We start from the raw sequence: 25505 nt of genomic DNA, 5'->3' as shown, positions 1-25505 counted from the left end.
ATGAAAATGGCCACCGTGAGGGAGTACGCACTGCAATCCATAGCTCCTTAACTGTACTTTTTTACTTTTATATCAATTTTTTAAGAATTATTTTTACTTAAACTGCAATCCGGGTTGTCCAGAATGAGTTTTATCATTCGCGGCATCCCCGTTTGTTCTCTAATCGCACATATCATTTTCCAGTGTTTAAAGAAAAAAAAAAAAAAGATTGAACAAACCCGGCAATATGCAGAAAAACCCCAAAGCTCGTTCCTGTGTTGTGTTGGAAGTGTTGAAATGTTACGCTCTGGCGTGAGTTGTTTTTTTCATTTTTTTTTTTCAAATGTCCCGCACTGCAAGTTTATACCGTGTCGCTGCTGAATATGCTGTTGTTTTTCCAGTCAAGATTCAATAAAAATGAAAATATTGTGACCATTTTTGGTTTTGAAAATCTCCCTGCAGTGTTGCTGTTTGGCCACTAAATGGAGACAAACACCAAATATTTGACAGACAACAAATTGAGCCGCAGTCAGATTTTAAAGAAGAAAAAAAAACTCTTATATTTGGACATGAGTTTTATCTTGTGCGAGCTATCAAACTAACATTTACAGGCAACTGAGTTTTTTTAAACTAATTTACCACTTCAAATGTAAATTAATATGAAAAAGTTGCTTAAACTAAAAGGAAGAAACTTGGCATATTTGTATAGGGCACACAAATGAGCTGCAATAATATTAGTCCTTCACAGAGGATAAAAATATATGCCTGTGAGTATTTTTAGCTAATCCGACTACTAGTCTTCCTGCATTGTGTTTAAATATCCGTGTCTTAAAACATTCGACCGCTGTCATTGCTATTTTTCTTCGCGCATCAATTGGCTTTTGCATTGGCGTTAAACTGGAAGATTCTGATCAGATAGTCACGTGGTGTTAGGTTAAATATACAATGTCTTTGTTGTCATGTTTTATTCTACGTTGGCAAGCGTCTGGCAGCAAATTTACTTCAGCCGTGACTAGCTGATGCCATATACTCGCTAGCCAGCAGGGTTTAAAAAAAATAATAATGTTTGAGACAAACATTTGCAGACGTCCCTCCAAGGCAACAAGCTTCCCTTTTTGAATCCAAACCAAAAATGTTTGCTTTACGTGATGCTAACTGTGCCGTAATTATAGATTGCGCCTGTATACACGCGCGCTAAAAAAAGGGGGGGGGGGGGGCTCGCATGTAATCCAAAGCAGCCGTGGGGCAAACGGCGCAATGTGTTCTCAATTTGTCCAGAAAGATGAAGAAGAGGAGACGAGGAAGTAGTTTGCGGATGAACGTGATGGTCTGATGGCTTTTAACGTTTGCGCCGACATTTGTGACTTTGTGGCACAAGGAGATAAAGCCTTTTTGATTTTCGGACTTTCTTTTTGCCAAAATATTAGCCTGCTAGCGCTAGCCCGCCTTGACACACACACACACACACACACACTGTGGTTCACGCAGCCCACATATGGGATGTCAAATTCACTGACGCAGCATAACTGCAGATGCATGGAACATCTGTGTATTTTGGATTTTTTTTTTTCTTTTTCTCGCTCCTCTCTCCGCTTTTCACCAAAAAGGCAGAACTGCAATCATGCTATTATCCTATCTAGTTACTAAGCAGCAGCTAAGTGGCCTTGCCGACCAAAAAAGCATACACGCTTGTCGCAAATTCCAAGAAGAAGAAAATAGAAGCTCAAGTTCCTGCTAATGATATTCCGTGAAAGGCTCCTTGAAGGAAAGTTTTTCATTTACTGGGCGGCAAATGTGCTTTATTTTCAACTCTGGCATCCATTTCTAAATACTTGTTTTTGTTTTTACTGTGCAATTACAGCTTTAAAATTTTATTGTTTATTTTTAATTTAGATATTTAGATGTAAAAGTTTACAGATTGTTAATATTTTTTCTTACATTTAGTAGATATTTTTATTTGGACTTATTTATATATTATAAATTAATGATTTATCCATTACAAGTAAAACATGTATCTTATTTTCTTTAATATTATTTATTTATTTATTTATTCCATTATATTTACTGTAGTATTTCGTGTTACTTTTTGTTTTACTTTCTATATACAGATCATTTTTAATTCTTTTTAAATATTTTACTTGTGCGTTAGGTATTTGCCACATTTATTCTTTTTTAATAATTATTTTACTTGTTGAGCCGTACAGCATTTTTTGGCAATTATTTTCTTGGTCACTTTTTTCTTCTGCCCCCTGTTGACCATTTCCTTGTTTTCGAGCAGTCATCGACACGCATTTTGTTCATAACGTTGTACTGTGATGTCCGTTATGCTTACTGGAGTTTGTTGAAATGTTCTTTTGTCAGCGACAAACCTCCAAATGAGCTCTCCACCCCGCACCAGTGTCCTTCGTGGGAATGAGTCACGGCTGCAAACTTGTCTGCGAACCATTTGCTTGCGGTGTCGCCGCCGTGACACTGAAGCGCTGGGTCGGGTTTGGAGCGTTCACGGCGTACTTTGTGGAAGAGAGAGAAGCAAAAAAAAAAAAAGAACTCAACCTCTCCCTCCAGGCTCCGCCCTGGCCCGGGCCGTTACCCGGCAGCGGCCTTCACAACAGGAAACGCGGGATTCCGTCATAGCGGCCGGAGAAAAAAGGAGAACATTGATGGGAGACAGGAAGTCTGAGTGCAGGAAAGAAAAGCGAAGGGCAGAGAAGTGAAGGCAGGGCCGTTTAACCAGCCTACTAAATCAAAACACAACCTGCAAATACAAAAATGTAAGGTGTTAGGTTTACAATGTGGCGCCAAAAGACGTTTTTTTGGCAGTCGTATGCTGTTAATTTTTGACGATAGACATGAAACAATTCTGGAATTATGAAACGTAAAGTTTGATGTTGTGTCCCAAACGTCAAATATTTTTTGCCCCAAAATGATGGACCAAAATTCTCCTCTCAAATTCTTGTGATTCGCTTCCTGTTTGTAGGACTTTGGGCACCAAAGTCTGAGGTTGCCCCCCCCTGTCCGTGCCTCCCAGTTTTTGTCACCACAGGGCGCCATTAAACCGCTCTAGGGGGCGCTGCGGACCCATTTTTGTGTATGGTGATTTTAAAACAAATTTTTCGTCAGAGCCGATGTTTTTAGTTCCTTCAAAATCCGAATCTTGACGGAGAATGATGAGAAGAATTTCTGCAAATGCGATCCTTTCGGCGTTCCTACTTGGCTGCTTAGGCCTTAAAAATGATGTACAATGTCAAGATTGAAAAGATGTCATGTGATTGGACTGCTGTGGCCACCGGGGGGCAGCATAATACAAACTTTTGGTGACAGTCGTCGTGGTTCTTCGCAGAGGATAAGGAATGCATGTCTGTGCGTGTTGTTGCTTCTTTGTCTACTCGTCCACAGAGCAAAATGATGCCAAATAGTCATAATATATCTAAAGAGCTGAAATTGGAAATGACAAACTGAGACAAATTCTACAAGAGGTTTCAAAACATTTTCTCTAAAAAAAATGAAAAAGTGATGTGAACACAAATGTTTTTGCATCAAAAGCTTCAAATTGAAAACGTGACCTCCGAGTGAGGTAACAGTGAGAGTTGAAAAATAGAGCACAATATTTTCTTGCCGGTTGTAAAAGAGACTTTTACTTAATGTCCAAACAAGTCTGGTGCCAAAAAGTGCGAGGGACTGGCTTCTTTTTTTTTTTTTTGGGCGGCCTTCCTCACGTTTGACAATGGAAACCTTAACAAGTGAGCATTGAAGGTCCATTGAGGCCTCACTGGCGTTCTTCTTCTTAAAATACACATTCATGAAGGCCTTTTTTTCATAGTTGCCAAGACAAGCAGATGATGAGTCAGCAGCAAGGAAAGCAAAGTTGTTGCTTCTTTGCACATGAAAATATCATCTAATGTTCCGTCCTGCCGCAGAGACAAAGCAGACTGTCGACATTTTATTGAACGGGGACGCCCACTAAACGTTTCATTGTGGACGAACGCAAGGGGAACACTTTTTTTGGGGGGGTGGGTGCTGAACCGTAAGAATACCCATGTTTGGAGGGCCAAAAACTTCGGAGCGCTGCCGGCACATTCAAGGCTTGAACCTGAGATAGGCGTCGGCCATTTTGGTTTGAAGCAGACATTTTCGTGTTTAAAAAAAAAAAAAAAAGATCTCCCACAGGTCAACTTCAAATTTGGCAGACATCTCGAATCAATAAAAGGGCGCACAAAACGAGTCTGAAGGAGCCGAGCCTGGAATTGAAGCGGAAGTCGACCATTTAAGGTGAAATCCGACTCGGGAATTTTCTATTTGATCATTTTGAGGCGTCACCCCGAGGATCCATTCTTTGCTACAATTGATCTTGTGTCATTTGTTTGTAGCCTTGATTTTTTTTTTTTTGTGTTTGTGTCTCCGGACCCTTGTGGTCTGTGGTGGCCGTTGCCATGCCGACTAAATGCCCCCCAACCCCGCACCGCTTCAAAGAGTGCCAGGGCTATTTATGACGAGCACGCTAGTGTTTATTGCTGCACGTTTCACTTGCGCATGTGGACCCCCCCCCCCCCCCCCCCCCATCTCGAATGAGACTTTTACATTAGGTCAAAAAAATGACAAACATCCTTTGAGGGACTGATGATTTTTTATGTAAGAGGAGATGCGCTCAATTGCTAAATAATGGCGAGGCAAATCATTTTTGAAGTTTTGCTTTTAGCCAAATGTTCTTAAGTAGCGTGACCACATCAGGAAAAATACAACAATGTCACTCGGAGGATGTCGCGCAGACCTCCTCCAAGGCACAACAGTCCCAAACGAGTCCAAGCAGGCTGAAATCCTGATGTGCAAAACCACGCTGTTCCACTCCAGTCCTCTAGGTGGAGCACTCGCTGTCTCAAATCGTGACTGGCGGCATTGTTTTCCAGATGGTCAGCAAAGTTTCGCTTGTTTTGGAGTGTTCTAATTGAAACTAAATCATCTGTACTTGACAACCCTGCAAAGGTTTATTTTTCGACAGATTTTGAGTTTCGATATCAACTATTGATGAAAACGGGCCATAATCTTGACTGAAAATGTCAGCTTTTCAACTATTTTGTACAAAAAAATGTAAAAATGGCTTGCTTCTAATCCAGGCATCTTGACAACTACAGTATCTTAACAAGCCCCCAAAAATTGGCTGCTTGCTTCTTTCTAAATTGACACAATTTTGGCGAGCAAAACGTGCTCAATTTGACGTAAAATGTTTCTAATGCAACAAATCTGAAAATGGATACTTTGTTGCATTTTTCAAATTGCCTAACAACAGCACTGTGCATTTTAAAAAGCTTCCCAACAAAAAAAGTGGTCAGCAAACTGATTTAGAACTGAAAACTTGCTTGCTTTGTTGTGTCAAGTCACAATTTTGCCATAAAGATCAAGAATTTATATTTTGATTTCTCTTTCAGAGCCCAAAATGTGATTTATTTATTTATTTTTTCAATTTAAGTGCACGCTGACCTTCAGGACTCGCGAGTCGATGCCGTCACCACTTGCAGCTGGTCTTGACCGGTAGAAGTGGATCCGGCGTCCGACCGCAGTGAGCGTGCGTCCTTTGGCCTTAACTCCCGGAGGATCCTGCGTGCGTGCGTGTGCTCGGCGTGTCAAATGACGGGGTCCGCGCGGTATATAAAAGACTTTGATATTTTTGTAATGGCGGCGTCCATAATGATGCGTTTGGCGGGCCCGCAGGCTCAAGTGGCCTCCTGACGGCAGGAAGCGTAACAAGCAATTATTTGGCTTTGCAAAACTCCTCTAAGTGCCGTCGCACTTGTATGTCAGGCCAGTTTGAAGCGTTGTGAATTGTCTTCAGGCGTGTTGGCTTCACATCATGTGACAACCTAAAAAAAAAAAAAAAAAGTCAACCCCGGTCGAGCTGGACTTTCCATTCGTTTATACCATAAAAGCATGTATGATGTGCGTTGTATTTATTTTAATCTTTGTTATATCCGTTTTCTATTTTTTTGGGATTGTCACTTTACTTTTCTTTACCTTAAGTATCGGTGGCTGGTATCGGCAGCCTCCGTGAGTACACGATACCTTAAAATAAGGATGCATCGGCCTAATACAATTCCTGATATTGGTTATTAGTATTTATTTCTTTTAATTATTTAGCTTATATATTTTCTTTGCTAACGTCGAATAACATTTAATTTGAATTTTATCTTTAAGGATCAGCTCATGTAGAAAATATTTGGACTTTGTTACAGTTATTTATTTATTTTTTTTATAAGTATATATTACCTACGTATATGCTCTATTTCATCCCGACCCCAAAAACGAAACTGATCCGTTTTTGTGCTTTCCGGTATTACACCCGCACAGGCCACTTAATTAGGGACACCTGTAGCTTCATTTGTTGTTCACTTTCACATTATTTTGTCCTTTTCTTCTCTTTCGAACGCTACTGCGACGAGGGCCGTTCCTAATATTTTGATCGCCTTCTTGTGAGCAGGATGCGCATGCGTCCTTCACGCGATGTCACGTGACGTCGACCGCGTTCGCAAGCTCCAGTTTCTGCTTGTCCTCTCGGGACCGGCAACTTCGTCGTTCTTTGCGACTCCTCCAGGATTCCCTGCCAGCCTGCGCCTGCGCGCGCGCGCCAACAGGATCTCCGCCGGATGGTGTCGGTCGCGCGCGCGCTCACGCACGCACGCACGCTTGCGTCACAGGCGCTCCGGAGCGGAGGAGGGCGGGGCCGCACCGGACCGGACCCTCCCGGGGAGGCGATCCTCTGAGGTGATCCCCCGGTTTAAAAGGCGCTCCAGTTGCCGAGCGGAGCGGTGCGTCACGGTTACGGTCACGGGCGACCCATCGAAACCGGGATTCCCCCCCCCGCCCCCCGTCCCATCCCAACATCCACCACCACTCCCACCAACTGCGAACGAAGCCTTGTGGACTTTTTAAAAACAGGGAAACGCTTTTATGGATCTCGAAGTGAGCCACTTTGCAGTCGAAGCAACAGTTTGACGTCACTTTCTGCTTTTTGGGCTTCGAAAAGGAGATGATGAAATCCGCTGAGGAGGGTGAGTCGCCACTCTTTTTTTTTTTTTCAAATCATGTTTTATATCTGCTGACACGTTTGACATTTTGGCACATTTCCCAACACTCAAAACGTCACAATGTTTCACTTTCATGCTTAAGCCATTTCATTTCCCTTTGAAAACAACTCGTGTAAATGACATAAGCTTACGTGTATTATTTATTCATTTAGGACTCCAAATGGTAACTTTTTTTGGGGGGGGGGGGATTCCTGTCAATGGGTCCGTTTTTACATCTGAGTTTTAGTGTGTATGCACTTTTTGAGCCCTCAAGATAGAATGCAGATGATGCGGATATTGTTTTATTTATTTGACTTCGAAAAATTAAGCATGTTTGGATATGAAATCATTAAAAAAAAGAAATCCAAAATAAAGACCACAACCCCGATGAATTAAGTAGAGCCTTTTTTTCAAATTTTTTTTGTATTTTTTTTTGCACATTTCTTATCTCTAACAATCACCCAAGTGTGTTCCGGGATCCTAAAAATGACAATATTAAAAGTTTAAAGTCCCTCCCTGAAAAAAGAAAATATTTGTCTTCTAAAGTTGTCAAATTTGAATGATTTAAAAAATAAAAAAAATGTGAATGTTGTGGGCATGTCCGCTGATGCCGAAACCTGTCAATCAAATGCCACGACTGCAAGCTCCAAAATGCTCGGCGCGTAGAAAACGACAACTTTGAGCTCCGAAAGGAGAGCCTCCGGTGGCCGCCGTATTCTCGCAGCATCGTCACATGAGCTTTTCCGTGCCTGGACAACGAGGCGCTCGAAAGTGGCTCAAGTCCGACTTGGAAAAACTGTTCAATGTGAAACAAATCTCAGAATGCGCTCGACAGGAGCTGAAATAGTCCAAGACTGTGAGCGTCTCGTGACTACCTGGCAGGAAGTTGAGGCGAGGCGTCCTAAATTTAGCCGTTCAGCCTTGGATGAAAAAAAGGCTTCTTGTGGTTTCAGCCTGCTCGGGCGCCGCTGATGTCATGAAAATTTACAGCAGACGGGGAGCCTCGCTGATGTGACGTCTGCTTCCCAGGCTTTTTGGCACGGACAACAAAAACACGCTCTGTTTACCTGCCGTTACACTTGGAACGATGTCGTTTAACGGCACACATGTTGCGGTGCAAAACCAGGACAAAACAAACGTTGGGCCAGATGGAGTTTGTGTTTCAAACCGTACGCGTTCACGCCCACCATCCACCTGGTCTCCATTTATACGACCCAAAGCCTTGGAAATGTTCTGTGTCATTGTTCTTGGACCGGGTCGTGACTTGTCACGTTGTGGGGGATAAAATTGAGTAAAAGTATAAGACGCAATCTTAGCACGCGGAAACAAAAACGCGACCATTAGGCTCAGCTTGTACTTGTTTTGCTTGTGACGAGACAATTTGTCATCCCTTCCCGTCTTTCCACTACGAACCCGTCCAAGTGTCTCGAGCCACTGTTGATGAACAAAGATCCAAAGTGGTGGTTGTTTGTCTTCCAGACGCGTACGGCTACACGCCCAATGTCAGCCTGGCCCTCCCGCCGGGCAACCCTTGCCTCGCCCCGCAGTACCTGAGCCTCCAGTCCGGCCCGGCCATCTCCGTCTCGGAAGCCCACGTCTTCGACGGCCAGGACGACCTGAGCGCCGCCGCCTACTACTCGATCCGTCCAAACGGGGCGCCGGCGCTGGAAAGCCCTCGCATCGAGATCACCGCCTACGGTCAGTTCCCTGAAGACGCGGCGGAGCAGGACAGCCTTCCGGCGGCCAAGCGGGTCAACTCCGTCGTGACGTTGACCCTCCCCAGCGCCGACGGTTACCGGGATCCCAGCTGCCTGAGTCCGGCCAGCAGCGTCTCGTCCCGCAGTTGCCAGTCGGACGCCTCGTCTTACGAGTCGGGCTTCTCGTACAACTACGACCAATCGCCGCAGAACTCCCCCTGGCAGTCGCCCTCGGTGTCGCCCAAGGGTTCCGCGCCGGCCATGCCCGGCGGCTCCCCGCGACACTCGCCTTCCGCTTCGCCCCGCACCGGCGTGACGGATGACCCGTTTGTCGGCCGGGGCGGCTCCCGGCCCAACTCGCCTTGCGGTGCCAAACGCAAGTACAGCTTCAACGGCGGCGGCGCGGCGCACAAGCACTACCAGCACACGCCCAACCATTCCCCGGGGCCGTCGCCTCAAACCTCACCTCGTCTCAGCGTCACCGACGAGTCCTGGCTTCCCAACACCAACCAGTACACCAACTCGGCCATCTTGGCGGCCATCAACGCCCTGAGCACGGACGGCGTGACGGACCTCGGCGAAGGCATACCCACGAAAGCTCGAAGGACCAGCCTGGAGCACGGCGCCACCATCTGCCTCAAGTTGGAGCCCGGCGCCGAAGAGCTGACCGCCGCCGAGCTCTGTCGAGACCAACACCTCGCCAACCGCCTGCCTCTCAAGAAGGAGGCGTACGGCGGAGGTTTTCTGGATGTGCCTCAGCACCAGTACTCCTGGTCCAAGCCCAAACAGTTTGTCAGGTACGGAAACGCAAAGAAACCTTCGGAATTCCTTGAACGTGACGACGCGTTTCTGGTCTTTTTCAGCCCGTCGCTGCCGGCCCTCGACTGGCAGCTGCCGTCCAGTTCCGGGCCGTTCAACCTTCAGATCGAGGTCCAGCCCAAGTCCCACCACCGGGCCCACTATGAGACTGAAGGCAGCAGGGGGGCGGTGAAAGCGCTGGGCGGGGGACACCCCATCGTGCAGGTTTGGATCCGAAATAACCTTTCAACTCCGGCAGGCTCGACGGTCAAAATGCAATTTCTTGGGCCTGAAAGAAGACCTTGCGGAATGTAACGCGACCGGAAAGGTTCTTGAAGGTTATTACAGCTGGCTGAAGTCGCGCTCGCTTGTCCGTTATTCGTTTCGCTGGATCGGACGACGTCGGATCGATTGATTTGTTTTCAAGAACTTAGCTCAGGGACCCTTTCTGGGTCGCGATGCAACCGCTTGCGCCACTCTTTTGGGTCCAGTTCAGCACGACCCGCGCGCAAACGGACCAACGTCGCTCCTTCTCACCCTCGGCCGCTTCGTCGCCGCTGTGTCAAAATGCGGCGACGAGCTATTTCCAGCTGTCACATTTCTGAATGGGAGACGCGATTAGGCCGCCCGGTGGCTTCCTGTCCAGACGAGAGTGACTCACTCACGTGGCTGCGCGATGTCGACGTCGCTCCGAGACCAGCGACGGCTTGCTCACATTAGGAAACCAGCGCGTCCATTCCCATCATGCATTGCAGCGATCCTCCGATTCTCGGCGTGAGGTGGCTCGGGCGCAAAAAGAATTTGGCGACTTAGCGCGATCGTACGACTTGACTTTTAACTTGTTAACGCGACTAAAAGGACATTCCCCATCGCTACGTTCATGTTTTCAGAAACAGAAAACAGTTTCATCGTCAACAAAAATTGTATTAAAAAAGAAAAAAAGCGAGCCTTGTGCCGTCTTTTGTGCTTCTAAAATAAACAGCTCGCCTTTTTTGAAGTCGCAAACGTCGCGACTTCAAGTGCTCGTTGAAATGACGATCTTTTGCGTCTTTAAATGAGCAAAGGTGGGAACGATTTAAGGACACAAGGCAGTGAAAGAGAGAGTGTGTGTTCTCGCTTTAAAAAAAAAATAAAAATCCGTCACCACCCCCCCCTCCCTTCCCCTCCTTTTCCGCCGCCGCCGCACAGACGTGTCTTTGTTTAGGAAAGTTCCCGTGTGCGATGGCTGACATCATCGCAGCGAAACCACACACGTTTCTGGCAGGCGGCTCGAGCCGTGTCGGAGGGAGCCTCAAACAAGGATGCCCCCCCCCCCACCCCTTTCCTCCTCCATTACACAGTAGGCAACCCCCCACCCCCTTCCATCTCCGTTAGTTTATTCTGGAACGCTGGACTGTGGTTCTCTTTTCCACAATCCAGCGTCGGCTGTTTTTTGTTCTTTTCTGATGCCATCGCCCGCCGCAAGCGAGCGAGCCAAAGCCGAAAACGTTGCGCTCACCACACTTGAAAATCAAACGCGACGTTGTGCACTTTGGCCGTCCAAAACTTCCAAGACAATTTTCATAAACACCAAACGCGACTTTGAGTCTCAACGGCAGTTTTTTCGGACGCATCGAAGACAAATTGAGTTTTAGTCAACATGGAAAACGCGTTGAGCCTTCAACGAGGTTCCAAATTGGAGTCATTTGTTCGCTTTGTCACTTCATAAACACCACAGACAATTTAGCTGGTATCGATTTATTGATTTTTTTTTTAATAAAAATGAAAGCTGACAAAGTGGAATCAAATAAGCAAATTAAGATTTTTGTCAATGTGAGAGAGAATTTGCAGGCTTTTGTCATTTTTTTTGAGGGGGGGGGGGGTTTAATTAAAGAAAAAATTCAATACTTTACACGTTTTTATAAACTGCAAAGAAACCCTTCAATGAAGCTGGCATCTTTTTTTTCTTGCAATGATGTAAAAAAATCAATCAATAAATAAATCGTATCCAAATTGAATGTTGCTGTTTTGTCAACATCCAAGACAATTTAGAACATTTAACAAACGAGCTGGACATGAACCCAAGCGACATCATCAATTTTCATGTCCGGGTCATGAGGCGTTTTGTTCAATTCATTTCCTTTTGGAATATTGGCGTCGTCCGCTTGATTCCGTTGAGATATCGGCAAACGTCATGTGACGTGAAAAGCGTGACCACTGGGATTGTTTTCATCTTGACGGAATGATTGACTCCCCCCCACCTCCTTCACGCCCCCCCTCCCTCTCGCGCTCCTCATTGGTGCCTTGAGCTGCCGGAGTCTCTGCATTCTTCTGGTGGGCGATAATACAAGCGAGGCGGGAGGGGCCAAAAAACTTCTAACCGACCTTTAATTGCCTCGCCCGAATGTTGTCAGATGGATTGTGTGTGTGTGTGTGTGTGAGTGTACTTTGTACACAAACCCGGAACTTTAATTCCAGCGGGCTGGAAATGCGTCTGTTCATTTTGCAGCATGTGTAATGTTTTGAATTAGCAGAGTGTTGCTTGTTGCGCTCCAGTCCTGCAGGTGGCAGTCATGTGCAATATTGAGCCATTGAGTGTCCAGTGATTTTAAAAAAACATCTTAAAGTTAAATATCAATGACTTTTTATTTATTTGTATGTTTATTCATTTATTTTTACAAGCCAACAAGAATGAAATGATATTTTTCATTCAATCAAACATATAATCCCAAATTTACAATTAAATTGTATTTTATGATTTGTTTTTGAAAAAATGTATTGAAATGAAAAATACGAACAAAATTAATTTCATTTTGGCAGCATCTTTCTTCCCCCAAAATCCTGAAAATCCTGTAAACTGGACATAGAAAATCTAAAACCAAATTAAATGTCGTGATTTGTGTGGCTCATGTTGCTGCTTTTTTCTAATGCTTATCGTATTAAAAATAATCATGACGAACTGAATGTGGAGCGTCTCGGCGCAGGCTCGAGACCTCACTTGACACCGCGCTTAAATAAACAGCATTGCTAGGCAGCGGCCCGTTTCCTTACACAAACACACACACACACACGCGAGATTGGAGCGGGTTTCTCCTGCTAATCACATGTTGCTAAGTGAAAAGTCGATTCCAGCGGCAACTGGCTTGTAATTAGACGACGCTCGTCTTACTCTGCTGACCTGTGTGCATTTTTTTTTTCTTTCTTTCTTTAATTCCCCAATTTGCAGAGAGGCTTGTTTGTGAAGCCTTTTTTTTTTTTTCTGTGCTCAGCTCCACGGCTACGTTTCCAAGGAGCCGCTGACGCTGCAGCTGTTCATCGGCACGGCGGACGAGCGTCTGCTGCGGCCGCACGCCTTCTACCAGGTGCACCGCATCACCGGCAAGACCGTGTCCACGCCCAGCCACGAGGCCGTGTGCAACAACAACACCAAAGTGCTGGAGATTCCCCTCCTGCCCGACAACAACATGCGAGCCATGTCAGTAGCGAGCGCCACACACACAATATATGATGCACGCCATTAGCGCGCCCGCCAACGCTTCATTTTGGTGCGTTGCTCTGCACACGCTTGGGCGCACATGTGGCGTTGTCATTTTATGGCCTCTCAGGGCTCACGTTACAAACTCTTGGCGTGCGTGTGGACAGCGTCAGCACTTTGGAGTCCCGCCGTTTGACGGCTTCGGCTTGGCCCGCGGGGGAGGTGAGGGGGGGGAGGGGGAGAGACTCACTTGCACGCAAACGCACGGCACTGAGACGTCCAAATTGATGACGATTAGTCCATGTGAAGCAGCGAGCCAGTTGACGCCCAACTTTGGAACCTTCGCATGGTCTTGCGACCCAAATGTTGCGTGGAACCCGAACCTAAAACTCAAATCTCCTCACTTAAATGCAAAACACTTTTTCGACCGCCCATTCTTAAGCTCGTCTTTGTTTCGTCGACCCCGACTTGAAAGCGTCGTTTGAAACCGCAATATTTAGTCAGCATTGGTGACTGGCGATTTTGTTGTGGCCGCAGGATCGACTGCGCAGGAATCCTCAAACTGCGCAACTCGGACATCGAGCTGCGCAAGGGCGAGACGGACATCGGCCGCAAGAACACGCGTGTGCGGATGGTCTTCCGAGTCCACATCGGGCAGGCCGGCGGCAGGACCGTCTCCCTGCAGGCCGCCTCCAACCCCATCGAGTGCTGTGAGTGACGCTCGACCCTCTTCGGTGCCTGCCTTGCAACCCGAATTTCAAACCCTGACGCCGTCCTAACATCTGAAGCGCTAACCATCGCTTGAAACACGCCAAACACAAGGAAATTCCATTTTGGCCACAGAAATAAATTGAGGCAGCAAGTTTGGGAGTAAGAAAGAGAAAAAAAAATGAAGGTAAAAAAAAAAAAAAAAAAAGAGGAGTGAAGTCACGCTGAGGGAAAATATTTTTGGAGTAAATATTTAGGAGCAAACGTCCATCAAACGCAAGCCGACGTCGGGATGCTCGGGCCAAGCGGGGAACGGGTGCGCGTCTGCGGCTCATAAACTCACAATCGGATGACCTCAACGCACTCGCACGCACTACTGAAATGCTCTCCCGCCTTCACTGCTCAGATTTACGCAAGCTCACCTCCCGCTCTCTCACTTCCAGCCCAGAGGTCGGCCCAAGAACTGCCCCTGGTAGACAAGCAGAGCGCGGAGACCAGCGCTGCCCCCGGTGGCCAAAGCATGACACTGGATGGGCATAATTTCCAGGCTGACTCCAAGGTGGTGTTTGTGGAGAAGGCTCAAGGTGAGTGTGTGTGTGTGTGCTTGCACACAACTGTGTGTCTCCCCTGGAGAAACCCCAGAACCATTCCGCCGCCCCCCTCCCGTCAGAATCTCGTCCATCCTTGCCAGAGTGCCACATGTGGTGCACATTAATGTGCTGTATTTTTAACCCAGCACATTTACATTTGCACAACTTTCCGTTGCCTTGTTCAGCAGGGTGTGTGCGTGTGCGTGTGCGCCTGCGCGTGCGTGTGCGCGGTTCTGACTGGGAGGTATTTGGGTTTGGAGCGAAAGGGAGGAGGAGGTTGGTTTACAAACGGCAATTTTCTTGATTGGCCTCGGCGGGGTGAAAACGTGACGTTTGGGCCGAGCGAGGCGCACGTGTGCTTCCCAAAACAAGGGGAGCCTTTGCATTGTTGCACCGAGGAAGGAAGGAAGGGCCATCCCCGAAGTTGTGAGTCACGGCGTCTTGATGTCAAAAGTACAATAGCGGGAGGGATTTTGGTTACAAAGAAATACAAAATCAACACACCAGCTGGCCTTTTCATTAGGTACACCTACGTTACGTTACGCAATTTGAAAGCAGAAAGAAGGATTGAAGCTGATTTGAAAGTTGTTGGAAACCTCCATTTGATACTCGTTTAAAAGCTTCATTTGAAAACTTGATTCCGACTCAAAACGCTGACATGGTCTTGAAACCCGAACTTATTTAGATTTTATTTTGTTCCATTGGAAACTTAAATCCGACTTGAAAACCTTTTGTCTTCTTTCAAACCCTACGATGTAACCAAACTATTCCATGCCCTCGTGTGGCAACCATTGAAATGCAAACGCCGAAAACCGTCACGTCTGGTGTACCTAATGAAATGGCCGACATGGGAGCTATTCGGGCCGGCTCCGGCGCTGTCCTTGACGAGGGTTTCCCCCGAGTTTGCTGCCCACGTGGCATTCCCGGGCAATCCCGCCATGGAAACCCCCTCGCACGCCTCCCACCTTTCCATCCTCGCACGCGGCCGTCCGAGTCGTGTCCTCACAACGTGACAACGCCGCCTTCGCTCTCTTGTCGTCGTCTTTTGATTTCATTGGTAGGCAGCGTCCGGGAGGATTTTCCTTGCTGGACATTCCCACAAAGCACGTGCGTGTGCGCGTGTCTCAGAGTTTCCTCTGCCGTCGCGCACGTAGGCAGGACGTGTTGCGTCCACTCGACGGGCCGCCAACACACAAAAACGGCGATTGTTTACTTTTGTGCTTCCGAGGCCAACAAGTTTCCACTCAGACGACAAACAACGTTCCAAAATGTGTGTGTGTGCGCGCGCGTGGCCGTCCGGCAGTGACTCACGCAAGAGGAAAGCCCTGCTTTCCCCTTTTGGACGTTTCCAGCAAGCGTTCACGTATTTTATTTGATTGAACTTTAAGAAAAGTGTTGACTTGATTCGGTCCTCAACATGCCGGTGATCCAAATGCTCCCTTTTTTTTTTAAATGAATCAAATAGGATACCTTCTCTAATACATATCCAGATTGTGTATGTCAAATGTATTTTATAAAAGCAGAACAAAGGTGCGTCCGCGGAACACTTTTCAATTCTAAATCGACCGTTGAATCAATTTGTCGTGCGTTGTCGCGGCGATCCTCATTGAAGCTTGACCTTACTTTGCTCGGCCGTGTTGCGTCGTCAATGAAGAGCTCATGCTAATGCTAATGCTAAGCGACGAAAAGTGTTTTTCCAGTTCCGCTTGCACCTGCGAGCGGCGACGACGTGCATCTCGGCTCGCCGATAGCATCGAGCGGGCCCGATTCCCCCCCGGCTTCGAACGTCGTCTCGTAATCCAAAAGGGCTTTTGTCTCGTTCCCAAAATGCTCTTCCGATGCCCAAACGCGATAAGCGAGCCCATTTGGCAAATTGCTCCTTTTGGTCGGTGTCGAGTTCTGCCGGAGGCGTCGGACGAGTGCATAGAGCGCTGAAACAATTAAGGCGGAAAATCGAAACGCTCGCTCGGCCGCTTAGCGACTTTTTCACATGACGACGATCCACGAAGAGAAGGTGATGACTTTTTCTCTCCTGGATTTTCCTTTTATTGCAGAAAACGCGTTTCGATCGTCGTACATTTCAAATCAACTGATTGGCCGAGCAGACGTTGCTCCGGAACGTTCTGCGCTTGTCAAATTTGGCCATCTGCTGCAGACATGTGAAACGTAACGCGGCGGGAAAGTTGAGAGAAGCCAAGAAGGTTGAACTTTGACCCTCCAGCAGCTGGAAGTCCACTTTGCGCCCGGAAAGATTGCGGCAACGCGCTCGGCTTTTGCGACGTCCGCAAGGGCATCGTAGAAGCGCTCGGTGGCGACCCCGCCCCCCCGCGCACGGAGACGTTTCAAACATTCTGACGCGTATCCAACGCTAACGTTGCTCAAACGCGAGGCCATTTTCTTTTCACTTCACTCGAGCGGCACTCGCTCGTACGTTGCGCGATAGAAAGTTGAGAAATGGGAGGTCCGTTTGCGATCTTGTGACTTGAAATCAGCAAAATATTCGAAAGCGCCGAGCAGATTCCCGCCAGAGCGCGTCAGAGGCCACTTTCCAGACACGACCGGCTAACGAGTTCGCCAGCTGCCGTCGGGATTCCGCACGCACGCACGAGATGTCGCTCATCTCCTTGGAATGACCGAGGCCGTTTTTTTTTTTTTCTCGCTCCCTCCGAGGGTCAGACGGCGTGACGTTGCCGGCTGCTTTCTCCATCAGTGATGTAACAGATGATGAGCCGCGCCGCTTCCACTTCTTCGTCTTGCTTCTCATGTCGCTTTTATCTCTCGTCTCCGTTTGCAGACGGCCATCACATGTGGGAGACGGAGGCCAAAGTGGACCGAGATGCCTCCAAGCACGTAAGTTGAAGCCCTTGTGGACATTTTGGGGACGAATCGTCCAACCGGGACTGCGTTTTCGCCACCTTCATTTGCTTCGACGTACGTAAGATACTTTTGTGCTGTTGCGACGCTCACCGGTCCAAATAACTGCAAAAGCAAACAAATCCCCCAAAAAATGAATCCTCTTTGCTATTTCTGATGTGGGATGCGATTAGATGAGTGCAAGAGTTCCCGTTTCGTTGGCATCAGCACCCTCCAAACGTCCACTTTGATTTTTCTTGGGCTCGCAGTCGCCACCTTTTGCAGCTGAGCGGAGACGCTCGTGCGGCGCCTCGGGAGAGGCGGAAGCCGAGGCGGGGATGAGCGGCTCTTTTTGTGGCAAGCGCTGCACCTGCTCCCGGCGCGCACGCACATTCGAGAAGGTGCCGCAACACTTCAAACCAAAATGGCCGACTTCTTGTTCTGTGCGTCGTCTTGTGAAACAAAATCAACCCGTGTGTGTCGGGCGCTTAATTGTTATTTTTTTTTCTCACTTTGGACGGGCCGCTGGCTTTTTTTTTGTCTTTCAGAACATGCTGGTGGTTGAAATCCCGCCTTACCGCAACCAGCGTCTCTCCACGCCGGCGCACGTCAACTTTTACGTCTGCAACAGCAAGCGGAAACGAAGTCAGTACCAGCGCTTCACCTACGTGCCCTCCGCAGGTAAGCGCCACATTTCCGTGGTCTCGCGACCTCGTAAGCGCGCCTCCTTATTTTGATATGAGGTGTCAAAGAACCGCGTCCGGTCCGGCGTCCATTTTCCACCATTTTGTTTGTCGACGGATCGGACGCGGCGAGCGTTCGTTGATGGTGTGTTTGTTTCGGGTCTCCTAGCCGCACACCCACTCGCGTACTGACTCACGTCCGTCGTCGTCCGCTTTTCAGTTCCGACCATCAAAAGCGAGCCCCGGGATGACTACGACGCCGTGCTGGCTTGCGCCCCCCTCAACGCGCACCGCAAGTCGTACTTGCCGCCTCAGCTGACGTACGCTCCGCAAAGATCGGCGCCCGAACCCAACTCGGCTTCCTCCCCGAGCGCCAGCCCCAAACTGCACGACTTGTCGTCGCCGCCGTTCGCCGTGTCGCACGTGTCCATCATCCAGGAGACGCCCGGCCGCTTCCCGCCGCCATCTCAGGCCTCCACGCCCGAGGCCACCTTCTCCCCCGGCGGCAGCCCCGCCAAGATGGCGGAGGGCGGCGGCCGTCCTTCGGTGCGGGACGACGGCAGCCCCCCGCCGTTGGCCGTCAGCATCAAGGAGGAGCCGCAAGAACTGGACCAGATGTACCTCGACGACGGTGAGTTGCATTTGGCGCCGCGCGTGACCGAGATGGTGGACGAGATCACCAAATGCAACTTGAAGGCGGCACCCAAACCAAAGTGCCGTCCGTGTATCGAAAAGATTTCAATCGAAATGCATTCGCAGCGACGTGAAATGATGAGCGACGGACGCTAGCGGGTCACCGAATCGGGACGATACGGGCCTAATTTGAAGGTATCGGGTCCTCGTAGAGGCTGCCGATACCAGCGACAGATACTTTAAGCGAAAACGTTGAATAGGTCCTCCTCAGCAGTCCTGCGGCAGCTTCACTTAGCAGCAAATCATTTTTGGGGTGACTGACATTTGATTTATTTACGTATTTATTGTGACATGTGGAAAGTTCCAGAAAGAATCTCACAGATTGCCACAGCAGGATGTTTTGGACTTTCTGTGCATGCCGTCCAATCGCAGGTGTCCTCTTACGGGAAATGTGAGTCACGACTCACGCCGTCTGGCCGCGTGTTGAACGTCTGGCCTGCGAGCGAGCGAGCGAGCTCCTCCTAAAGGCCGAGCCCCGAAGGCGACGTCAGGCCCAACGACTTTAGCGGATGATTTACATGGCAGTAAAAATAACGCAGACGGGACGAAGGGCAGAGAATATGTCTGTTTTACGTCGAGTTGTGGAAAACAGAACTCCCCCCCCCCCTTCCAATCTCCCCATGAATCAATCTCATGCTTTCTCTTTTTTTTTTGTCATCTTACAGTCAATGAAATCATCCGGAACGACCTGTCCAGCATCTCGGTCCACAGCCACGCGTAGGACGGATCCAAATGACACTTTAAACGTGCGCCATCGCCATTGCCATGACCGCCACCGTCCAACATCTGCCTTTTTATTTCCGTTTTGTCTTTTAATCACTTTCAATGAAAAAAAGGACCAAGTATGATTTCTTCTTCATCCTGTGCTGCACTTTGGAAAGCACAACTTGGTCATGAATGGCGGTCGTCACACAGCAAGAAAAGTGCCTTTTAACACTCATTAGGTTGATGCAAATATTTTGATTTCAAGCATTTTTCAAAAACCAAACACTCAAGCTGTGGTATGGTTTGTTGGGGTTTTTTGTTTTTTTTTAACGCTTTCATGCACTTATTGTACAGTTTTTAATGTATTTTTACACATTTAGACTATCTATTCTTAATAATATTCTCTCTGATTATACCAAAGAACAAATCATCTCAAATCCAGCAAAGCTTGACGTCAAGTTGCTGCCAAGACCAAAGAAGCAAAAAGTAGCCAGCGGCAATAAGTACAAAGTAATATTTGAAGGTTTGTAATATTTATTCCGCTTGCATGTGCTCTGTGTATCCATGTTTAGCAGGTAGCCTCTTTAGTTTTTTATTTTGTTTAAAATACACACACGTATTTATGAGTCTTAACGCATCTCATTGAAGTTTACCATCTTTGGCCACTTTTTAATATAATCTACCTTATGTTGTATTTGTTTGTTCATTTGTTCGTAAATCATCCAGAACTTGTCCACATGTGAGTGTCATCATTTCTAGTTCTTTTTTATTTAAAGTTCTCGACTGTAAGGCCTTCAAGGGAAAAATAAATGAGCCGAAAGACATGACTAAGAATAGGTCCAGTCAAACTTGAAACAGGTTCCATCATTTGAAAGATGGTTTGCGCGTCCTGAGAATGGCTTAAAGCCGATTCAAGATGTCGCCCGACGACGACGGCGGGAGAGGCTCGAGCACGCCCGCGACCCTCGTGAAGATAAGTGGTTTGTGGCGACCAAGCGTTCATAGCGACGTCGCTTTTTTGATTCTTCTGCACGTCATTGAAAATAAGTGAAGGCCTAAAATGTAGTCGGAGGCATCGAGATTGTCGATAGAATTGATGGAAAAATATTGCGATGCGCTTCATTTTGCATTCTCATTTGTTACTTGTAACAAAATTTGCCTTTAACCTGAGGTCACTCATGGCTGAGAGGTTATTGTTGGGCATTGGGGAACCTGAGATCTGAGTTCAAATCCTGCTGGGCTTCATCTAGATTCATCTCATCAGATTCATGTTATGCATGTGTGCCTCGGGTTGCATATATGTAGTTTTTACACGTTTGTGGACTGAGATACACTTTTGTAAATGATTTTGCAACAATAATAGAATAACCCAATAAATTACTGTGGTGTGAAATTTTAGCAACATCTAAGTGAATCAGATGCTAAAAAGTACGACAGTCTGGCTGTCATGACAACGCTATATCGTCTTCAGGCGCTTCGTTGTCGCCATCTTCTGGTCAATTATAGAAATGCTTGCGGTGAATCCCAAATAGTGTTTTTTGCAACAATTTCCACGGCAGGCCAAAGCAGTCATTTTGATCGGTACCAAGTGACGCGAGTGTGCGATATGCCGTTGAAAAGGGAAGAAGGATGTTGGCATGGATTGGGGGACGTGACGAACAGGCCGACAGGTCAATTTGGGCGGACGTGACGTCAGGCCTGCAGGTCAATTGGGCGGACGTGACGTCAGGCCGGCAGGTCAATTGGCGCCAGGTGTGGACCAAGCGAGTCATCAAGAACAGGACGCAGACGCCAAGATGGCGTCGGACCGCGTGACCGTCCTCAGTTAAGTGAACACACGAGCAAATGTTTGTCGTTTGTTTGCCGTTTTGCTTCTTGCATGATTTGCGCACTTGAGCACAGCACGTCACAATTCACTTCCTTTTGTTTGATTTAGCACATTATTCCCTTTCTTTGGTGCCGGGCTTTCAAACGTTGTTTTGTTTGTTTTTTAATTTAAAGTAGCATTTTATAACATAGCTCTGATGTGCACCTTGGACAATTTGCCTGCAGGTCGATTGGAGCCAGGTGAGGACGAAGCTAATCGTCAAGAACAGGCCGCAGACGAGGCAAGATGGCGTCGGACCGCGTGACCGTCCTCAGCTAAGTGAACACACGAGCAAATGTTTGTCGTTTGTTTGCCATTTTGCTTCTTGCATGATTTGCGCACTTGAGCACAGCATGTCACAATTCACTTCCCTTTGCTTGATTTTGCGCATTGTGCTTTCTATTCCTTGCAGCGCTTTCAAAATGTTTTTGTTTGTTGTTGATGCTGGCCAGCTCTTTTGCATATGATTCATTTTATTTCAGGTGCTATAAATAACCTTTTTTATTTTTGACTTCCTTCTCTGGTCTCATGACGTTTACTGTCATGGTAAAAAATAAAAATATGGTTTTGTCCCCTCACCTCATCTGAGGGAGGCAATTGCATTTGTAACTTTTTTTTTAATCCATGGGCTGAAGTATTTATTCTCAGATGTGCAATTTCCTTGTCTTTTTTTTTTTTGCAAACTTGTGAATGTGATTTTTGTCTAATGCTTGACGCCTGTTGTCAATACTTCACATTAAAAAACTTTTTTGCGCCAACTGCAATCAAAAATTGCGACTTTATTCTTCCATTGCCGGTTGATTTATGACCAACGCGTACCTCGCAACCGTTCATTTCTCCAATTTCCGGTCGGGGGACACTTTGATCCGATTTGGACCACAACTTGGACTTGTAACTCGACTCCGTTTGTGGATCACCTGTCCAATTTGAGGTAAGTTTTGTCAAAAAGAAAAATTGTACCGTCTTATTGTGCACGTGTCGCGTTAAAATGAAGAGTTAAAGTACCGTTTAAAAGTATTTTTTGAGATTTACACGTTTGGTTTGATGGTTTTTCGCTAAAGTCGGCCACCAAAACGTATTTGCCGTCATAAATACGATGCATTATCTCGACGGCTTTCAACCGTGCATTTTCTTTAGCAAGCGCCGATCGAGTTCGTATTTGTCATCCAAAATGAACGTGTCGGGATATCAACTTAACTTCTCTTGTTTCTCTGCAGAGCTGAAAATGAACGCGGCAGCCTTCAATACAAAGCAAGCGGGAGGACCTCGGACCAGCGGAAAATAAATTGGCGTCAAGTTTCAGCTCGTGCGTGGCATTTCTGGACACCGAATTCACGAGAATGTCTGCTCTTGTCTAAAGTGTTTTCTTTTTTTGTCCCTCTCCGTCTTTGCCATACTGTGTAATAAAATAAAGTTGGTCGTTCACAAGTAAGGGTGCGTGTGTGTTTTGCAGGCTGGAAGAGGAGCCGACTGGCACGAGTAAAAGGAGCGATTCGGCGTCAAGCGGCACGCCAAAGTCCACCTTGTGTGGGCAACATGTGAACAGGACTGGGTGGAGTGTTGAGCTCTGGGGTGCGCCTTGGTTGACTTTGGTTCTGGATGCCAATTGTGTGCCGTGCTGGCAAAGTTGTCTCGAAATGAGGGCAGGTGTCGAGAGCGGATTGTTGTTGGACTCGAGATGGTCGCTCGTTGTAGCTTGTCTGGATCCAGAGCAGTTGTTTTCTTGTGAGACGATGGCAATCGAAAGCCGGAGTGTGCCGTGTAGACTTTGAGGGCCGACTCCGTCATATTGCTCGACACGATCCTCTCCTCTCTCTCTGTGTTTCAGGATTGTGGAGCCACCGGATTTGCTGAGGGGCAACAAGAGGACCTGGACCAGGGTCACGAGTACATCCGCAAGTGTCGGGAGGCGGGCCGAACTGCTCCTCCTGGTATTCCGTCTTGAGTTTGCCGATGACTTGTGCATGACATGGATTTGATTGACAGTCACTCTTGGACTTGTCCCCCCCCCCCCCCCCGCCTCGCCAGGTTGTCGTAAGGCGGGATGGTCCGAGAGGCGCCGAGACCCACCGGCCGACGGTTAAAATTCTACACGTGCGCAATCCAGTGAGCGGCACGCCACGAATTGCACATTCTGCCTTTTGCAGGACGGACGAGGGAAAGTTGACGCTCCAATCAGGTCGCTGACTCGCCCGCCACCTTCCTTGGATGTTTTGACCTCGTTCGACAGGTCCAGGTCTCGAAGAACTGCTCGTGTGGAGTCTCGGTGCAATGTTTGGATTCATGAAATGGAGTCTGTTGTTTTGCTCGACATTGTGTCATGTTGCCGTCTCCGTTGCAGCCCGCTCATCCCGGAAGGGGATGGGTTCCTCGCGCTCCGGTCATTTTTCCAGGTTTCTTCCGCCAAGCCCGCTCAAACGGGCTCTTTTGGAGACTCTCTTGTGAATAAAGGACGATTGCAAATGCACTTGACTTGTTGCAGGATGGAGGCGGAGAAAGGACAAAAGCACCGGGATGAAATTTGTGTGCTTGTTTCGTAGGGTGGAAGAGGAAAGGCTGGACAAAGGTCACAAAACCGACGGCCATTGACTGAAAAAAAAAAAAGGACGTCGTCGGGTGGAGGTCACCCAATTTTTGGCCTGCAGGAAAAGGAGTCGTTCCACAAATGAAGAATCAAGTGGAATGTGTCCGAGGGGCGCTTGCAAATGGTGACCAGGAGGGGGCAGTGTCGCGAGGGAAGCTCGTCGTCATTTTGTGCTCGGAAAGGTCTGACGGTGATGAGGGCAGGTATGGAGTGTGTTTTTCGAGCCGATGGTTGGACTCGTGTCGCTTGAGTGCTTTTGGCAAGAAATGTTGGCGTTGTTTGGCTTGTCTGGATCCAGAGCAGCTTTTGCTTTGAGGAAGTCACTTTCCTTTCGTGTCGAAGGAGTTTGTTAGCGACGCCAAACATTTGTTGGTTTCAGGATTGTGGACCGGCGCCACCAAGAGCAAGTTGGACCAAGGTGAGGAGTACATTGACCAATAAAGCCACCCGCACTCGGTCGATGAACTGTCTTATTTATTTGCAGGGTGACGAGGACGCCGGTTGGGACGGGAGGCATCGTGGAGAACCTGAACATGGTTATGAACACTCGTCTTGAAAAATGAATTAAAAAAAAATGTTGTGCGTCAATGTGCTTGTTTTGCAAGGTGGCGAAGGAGCTAGAGAAAGGTCACAAAATGGAAGGCGGGTCCTCAGGTGGCACATGATGCCCATCGTTCTTGTCGCCGGGCTGCCATCAGAGGAAGAGGAACGATTGCAAGATGAACAGCTCGCTTTTGAGGCCAGTGCGCAATGAAATGGATGCCAACGCATCGTAAGACGAGTCTTGTCTCCGTAGCGTTCCCAGACGAGAGGTGCAGATGCGACGGCGCCACTTGGAGAGCAAAGCGCCAACTCTGCGCCGATTGTATTTCTTTGTTCTTCCTTTGGTGTGTTTGTCTCCGCTCGGTCACTAACTCACTGGGTGTGCACTGACCAACACTAACTGCATGAAGGGGTTTCTTTTCCTGTCCGAGCCGCGCGCGTTTGGTTGCAGCCACCATTCTCAGCCCATGACAATATTCTCCACCACCGTCGTGTCCACGCTGCGGGCTTGGAAATGGTGGCTGCGGCCAGACCCGTCAACGCTTGTGACCAAAATGGCGTCTGAAATATTGTATGTGGACATGTTTGTATGCAAATTGTCAAGCTCCCGTTTTCACTTTGTGCCTGTGTACTTGGATTAAAATGTGAAGTGATTTCAAGTGGTCTACTTTAAACTTTGGGGAGGGAGAAAATGTTCTTAAAATTTCTTGACAATAAGGCCTTGGAGGAAAAAAATAAAAGCACCTTAAGACATCAAGTCAAACTTGAAACGGGTTCCATCATCTGAAAGATTGTTTGTGTGTCCTGACAATGGCTTGCAGCCGATTTAGGATGACGACGACGGGAGAGGTTCCGGCATGCCCGCGACCCTCGTGAAGATAAACGGTTTGTGGCGAACAAGCGTTCATAGCGACGTCTGCTTTTTGATCCTTTTGCATGTCATAAAGTAAATTAAGGCCTAAAATGTGATCGGAGGCATCAAGATTGTCAACAGAATTGATGGAAAAATATTGCTACATGCGCTTTATTTTGCATTCTCATTTGTTACTTGCAACAATTTGCCTTTAATCTGAGGAGAAAAATGCACTTTTCCTGCCGACCAAAGCCAACAGTAAATGCAGAAAAGTGACTTTGACGCAATTTGTAACCATCTGAACTTCAAATACCTTTGAATAACTCGAATGTTGCATTTGCATGAGATCATCCAAGTTGTCCACTTTGGTCAACCAGTGTATAACAAAAAAGATGAAAGGTGCGCTTCATCATAAACTAGAAATCATGTTTTGACTTTTCTGT

The 25505-nt window shown here is 47.5% G+C and overlaps 2 protein-coding genes across 7 annotated transcripts; both read left to right on the top strand.

Moving 5' to 3' along the window:
- The first annotated feature begins 6444 nt into the window (after positions 1-6444).
- Positions 6445-19947, top strand: nfatc1 (nuclear factor of activated T cells 1). 2 transcript variants are annotated; one of them, XM_088318277.1, is made up of 11 exons: positions 6445-7019; positions 8514-9528; positions 9595-9754; positions 12778-12983; positions 13521-13693; positions 14135-14275; positions 17076-17131; positions 17404-17577; positions 17683-17815; positions 18038-18448; positions 19176-19947. In XM_088318277.1, the coding sequence occupies exons 1-11, from the start codon at positions 6998-7000 to the stop codon at positions 19229-19231; spliced, it is 2547 nt and encodes an 848-aa protein (XP_088174403.1). In that variant the 5' UTR covers positions 6445-6997; the 3' UTR covers positions 19232-19947. The 2 variants fall into 2 exon arrangements, with proteins under 2 accessions (XP_088174403.1, XP_088174405.1); XM_088318279.1 differs by lacking the exon at positions 17404-17577.
- Positions 19948-20933: 986 nt separating this feature from the next.
- On the top strand, positions 20934-24863 carry LOC148321897 (uncharacterized). Of its 5 annotated transcripts, none has more exons than XM_088318271.1 (8): positions 20934-21039; positions 21268-23013; positions 23111-23188; positions 23623-23648; positions 23728-23869; positions 24046-24084; positions 24151-24202; positions 24272-24454. In XM_088318271.1, exons 3-8 carry the CDS (start codon positions 23127-23129, stop codon positions 24329-24331), a joined length of 381 nt encoding a protein of 126 aa, XP_088174397.1. In that variant the 5' UTR covers positions 20934-21039; positions 21268-23013; positions 23111-23126; the 3' UTR covers positions 24332-24454. The 5 variants fall into 5 exon arrangements, 2 of the variants coding, with proteins under 2 accessions (XP_088174397.1, XP_088174398.1); XR_015846768.1 differs by lacking the exon at positions 20934-21039 and adding an exon at positions 24463-24863 and having other exon boundaries at positions 21048-23013; positions 24272-24409; XM_088318272.1 differs by lacking the exon at positions 20934-21039 and having other exon boundaries at positions 21048-22013; positions 22300-23013.
- Positions 24864-25505: the final 642 nt, after the last annotated feature.

The sequence above is a fragment of the Idiotropiscis lumnitzeri genome, chromosome 16 (genome assembly GCF_059441095.1).
Source record: "Idiotropiscis lumnitzeri isolate Australia: NSW breed Sydney's pygmy pipehorse chromosome 16, RoL_Ilum_1.0, whole genome shotgun sequence".
NCBI lineage: Eukaryota > Metazoa > Chordata > Actinopteri > Syngnathiformes > Syngnathidae > Idiotropiscis > Idiotropiscis lumnitzeri.
Note: the sequence above shows the minus strand (reverse complement) of the source record. Positions and strands in the feature narration are given on the sequence as shown.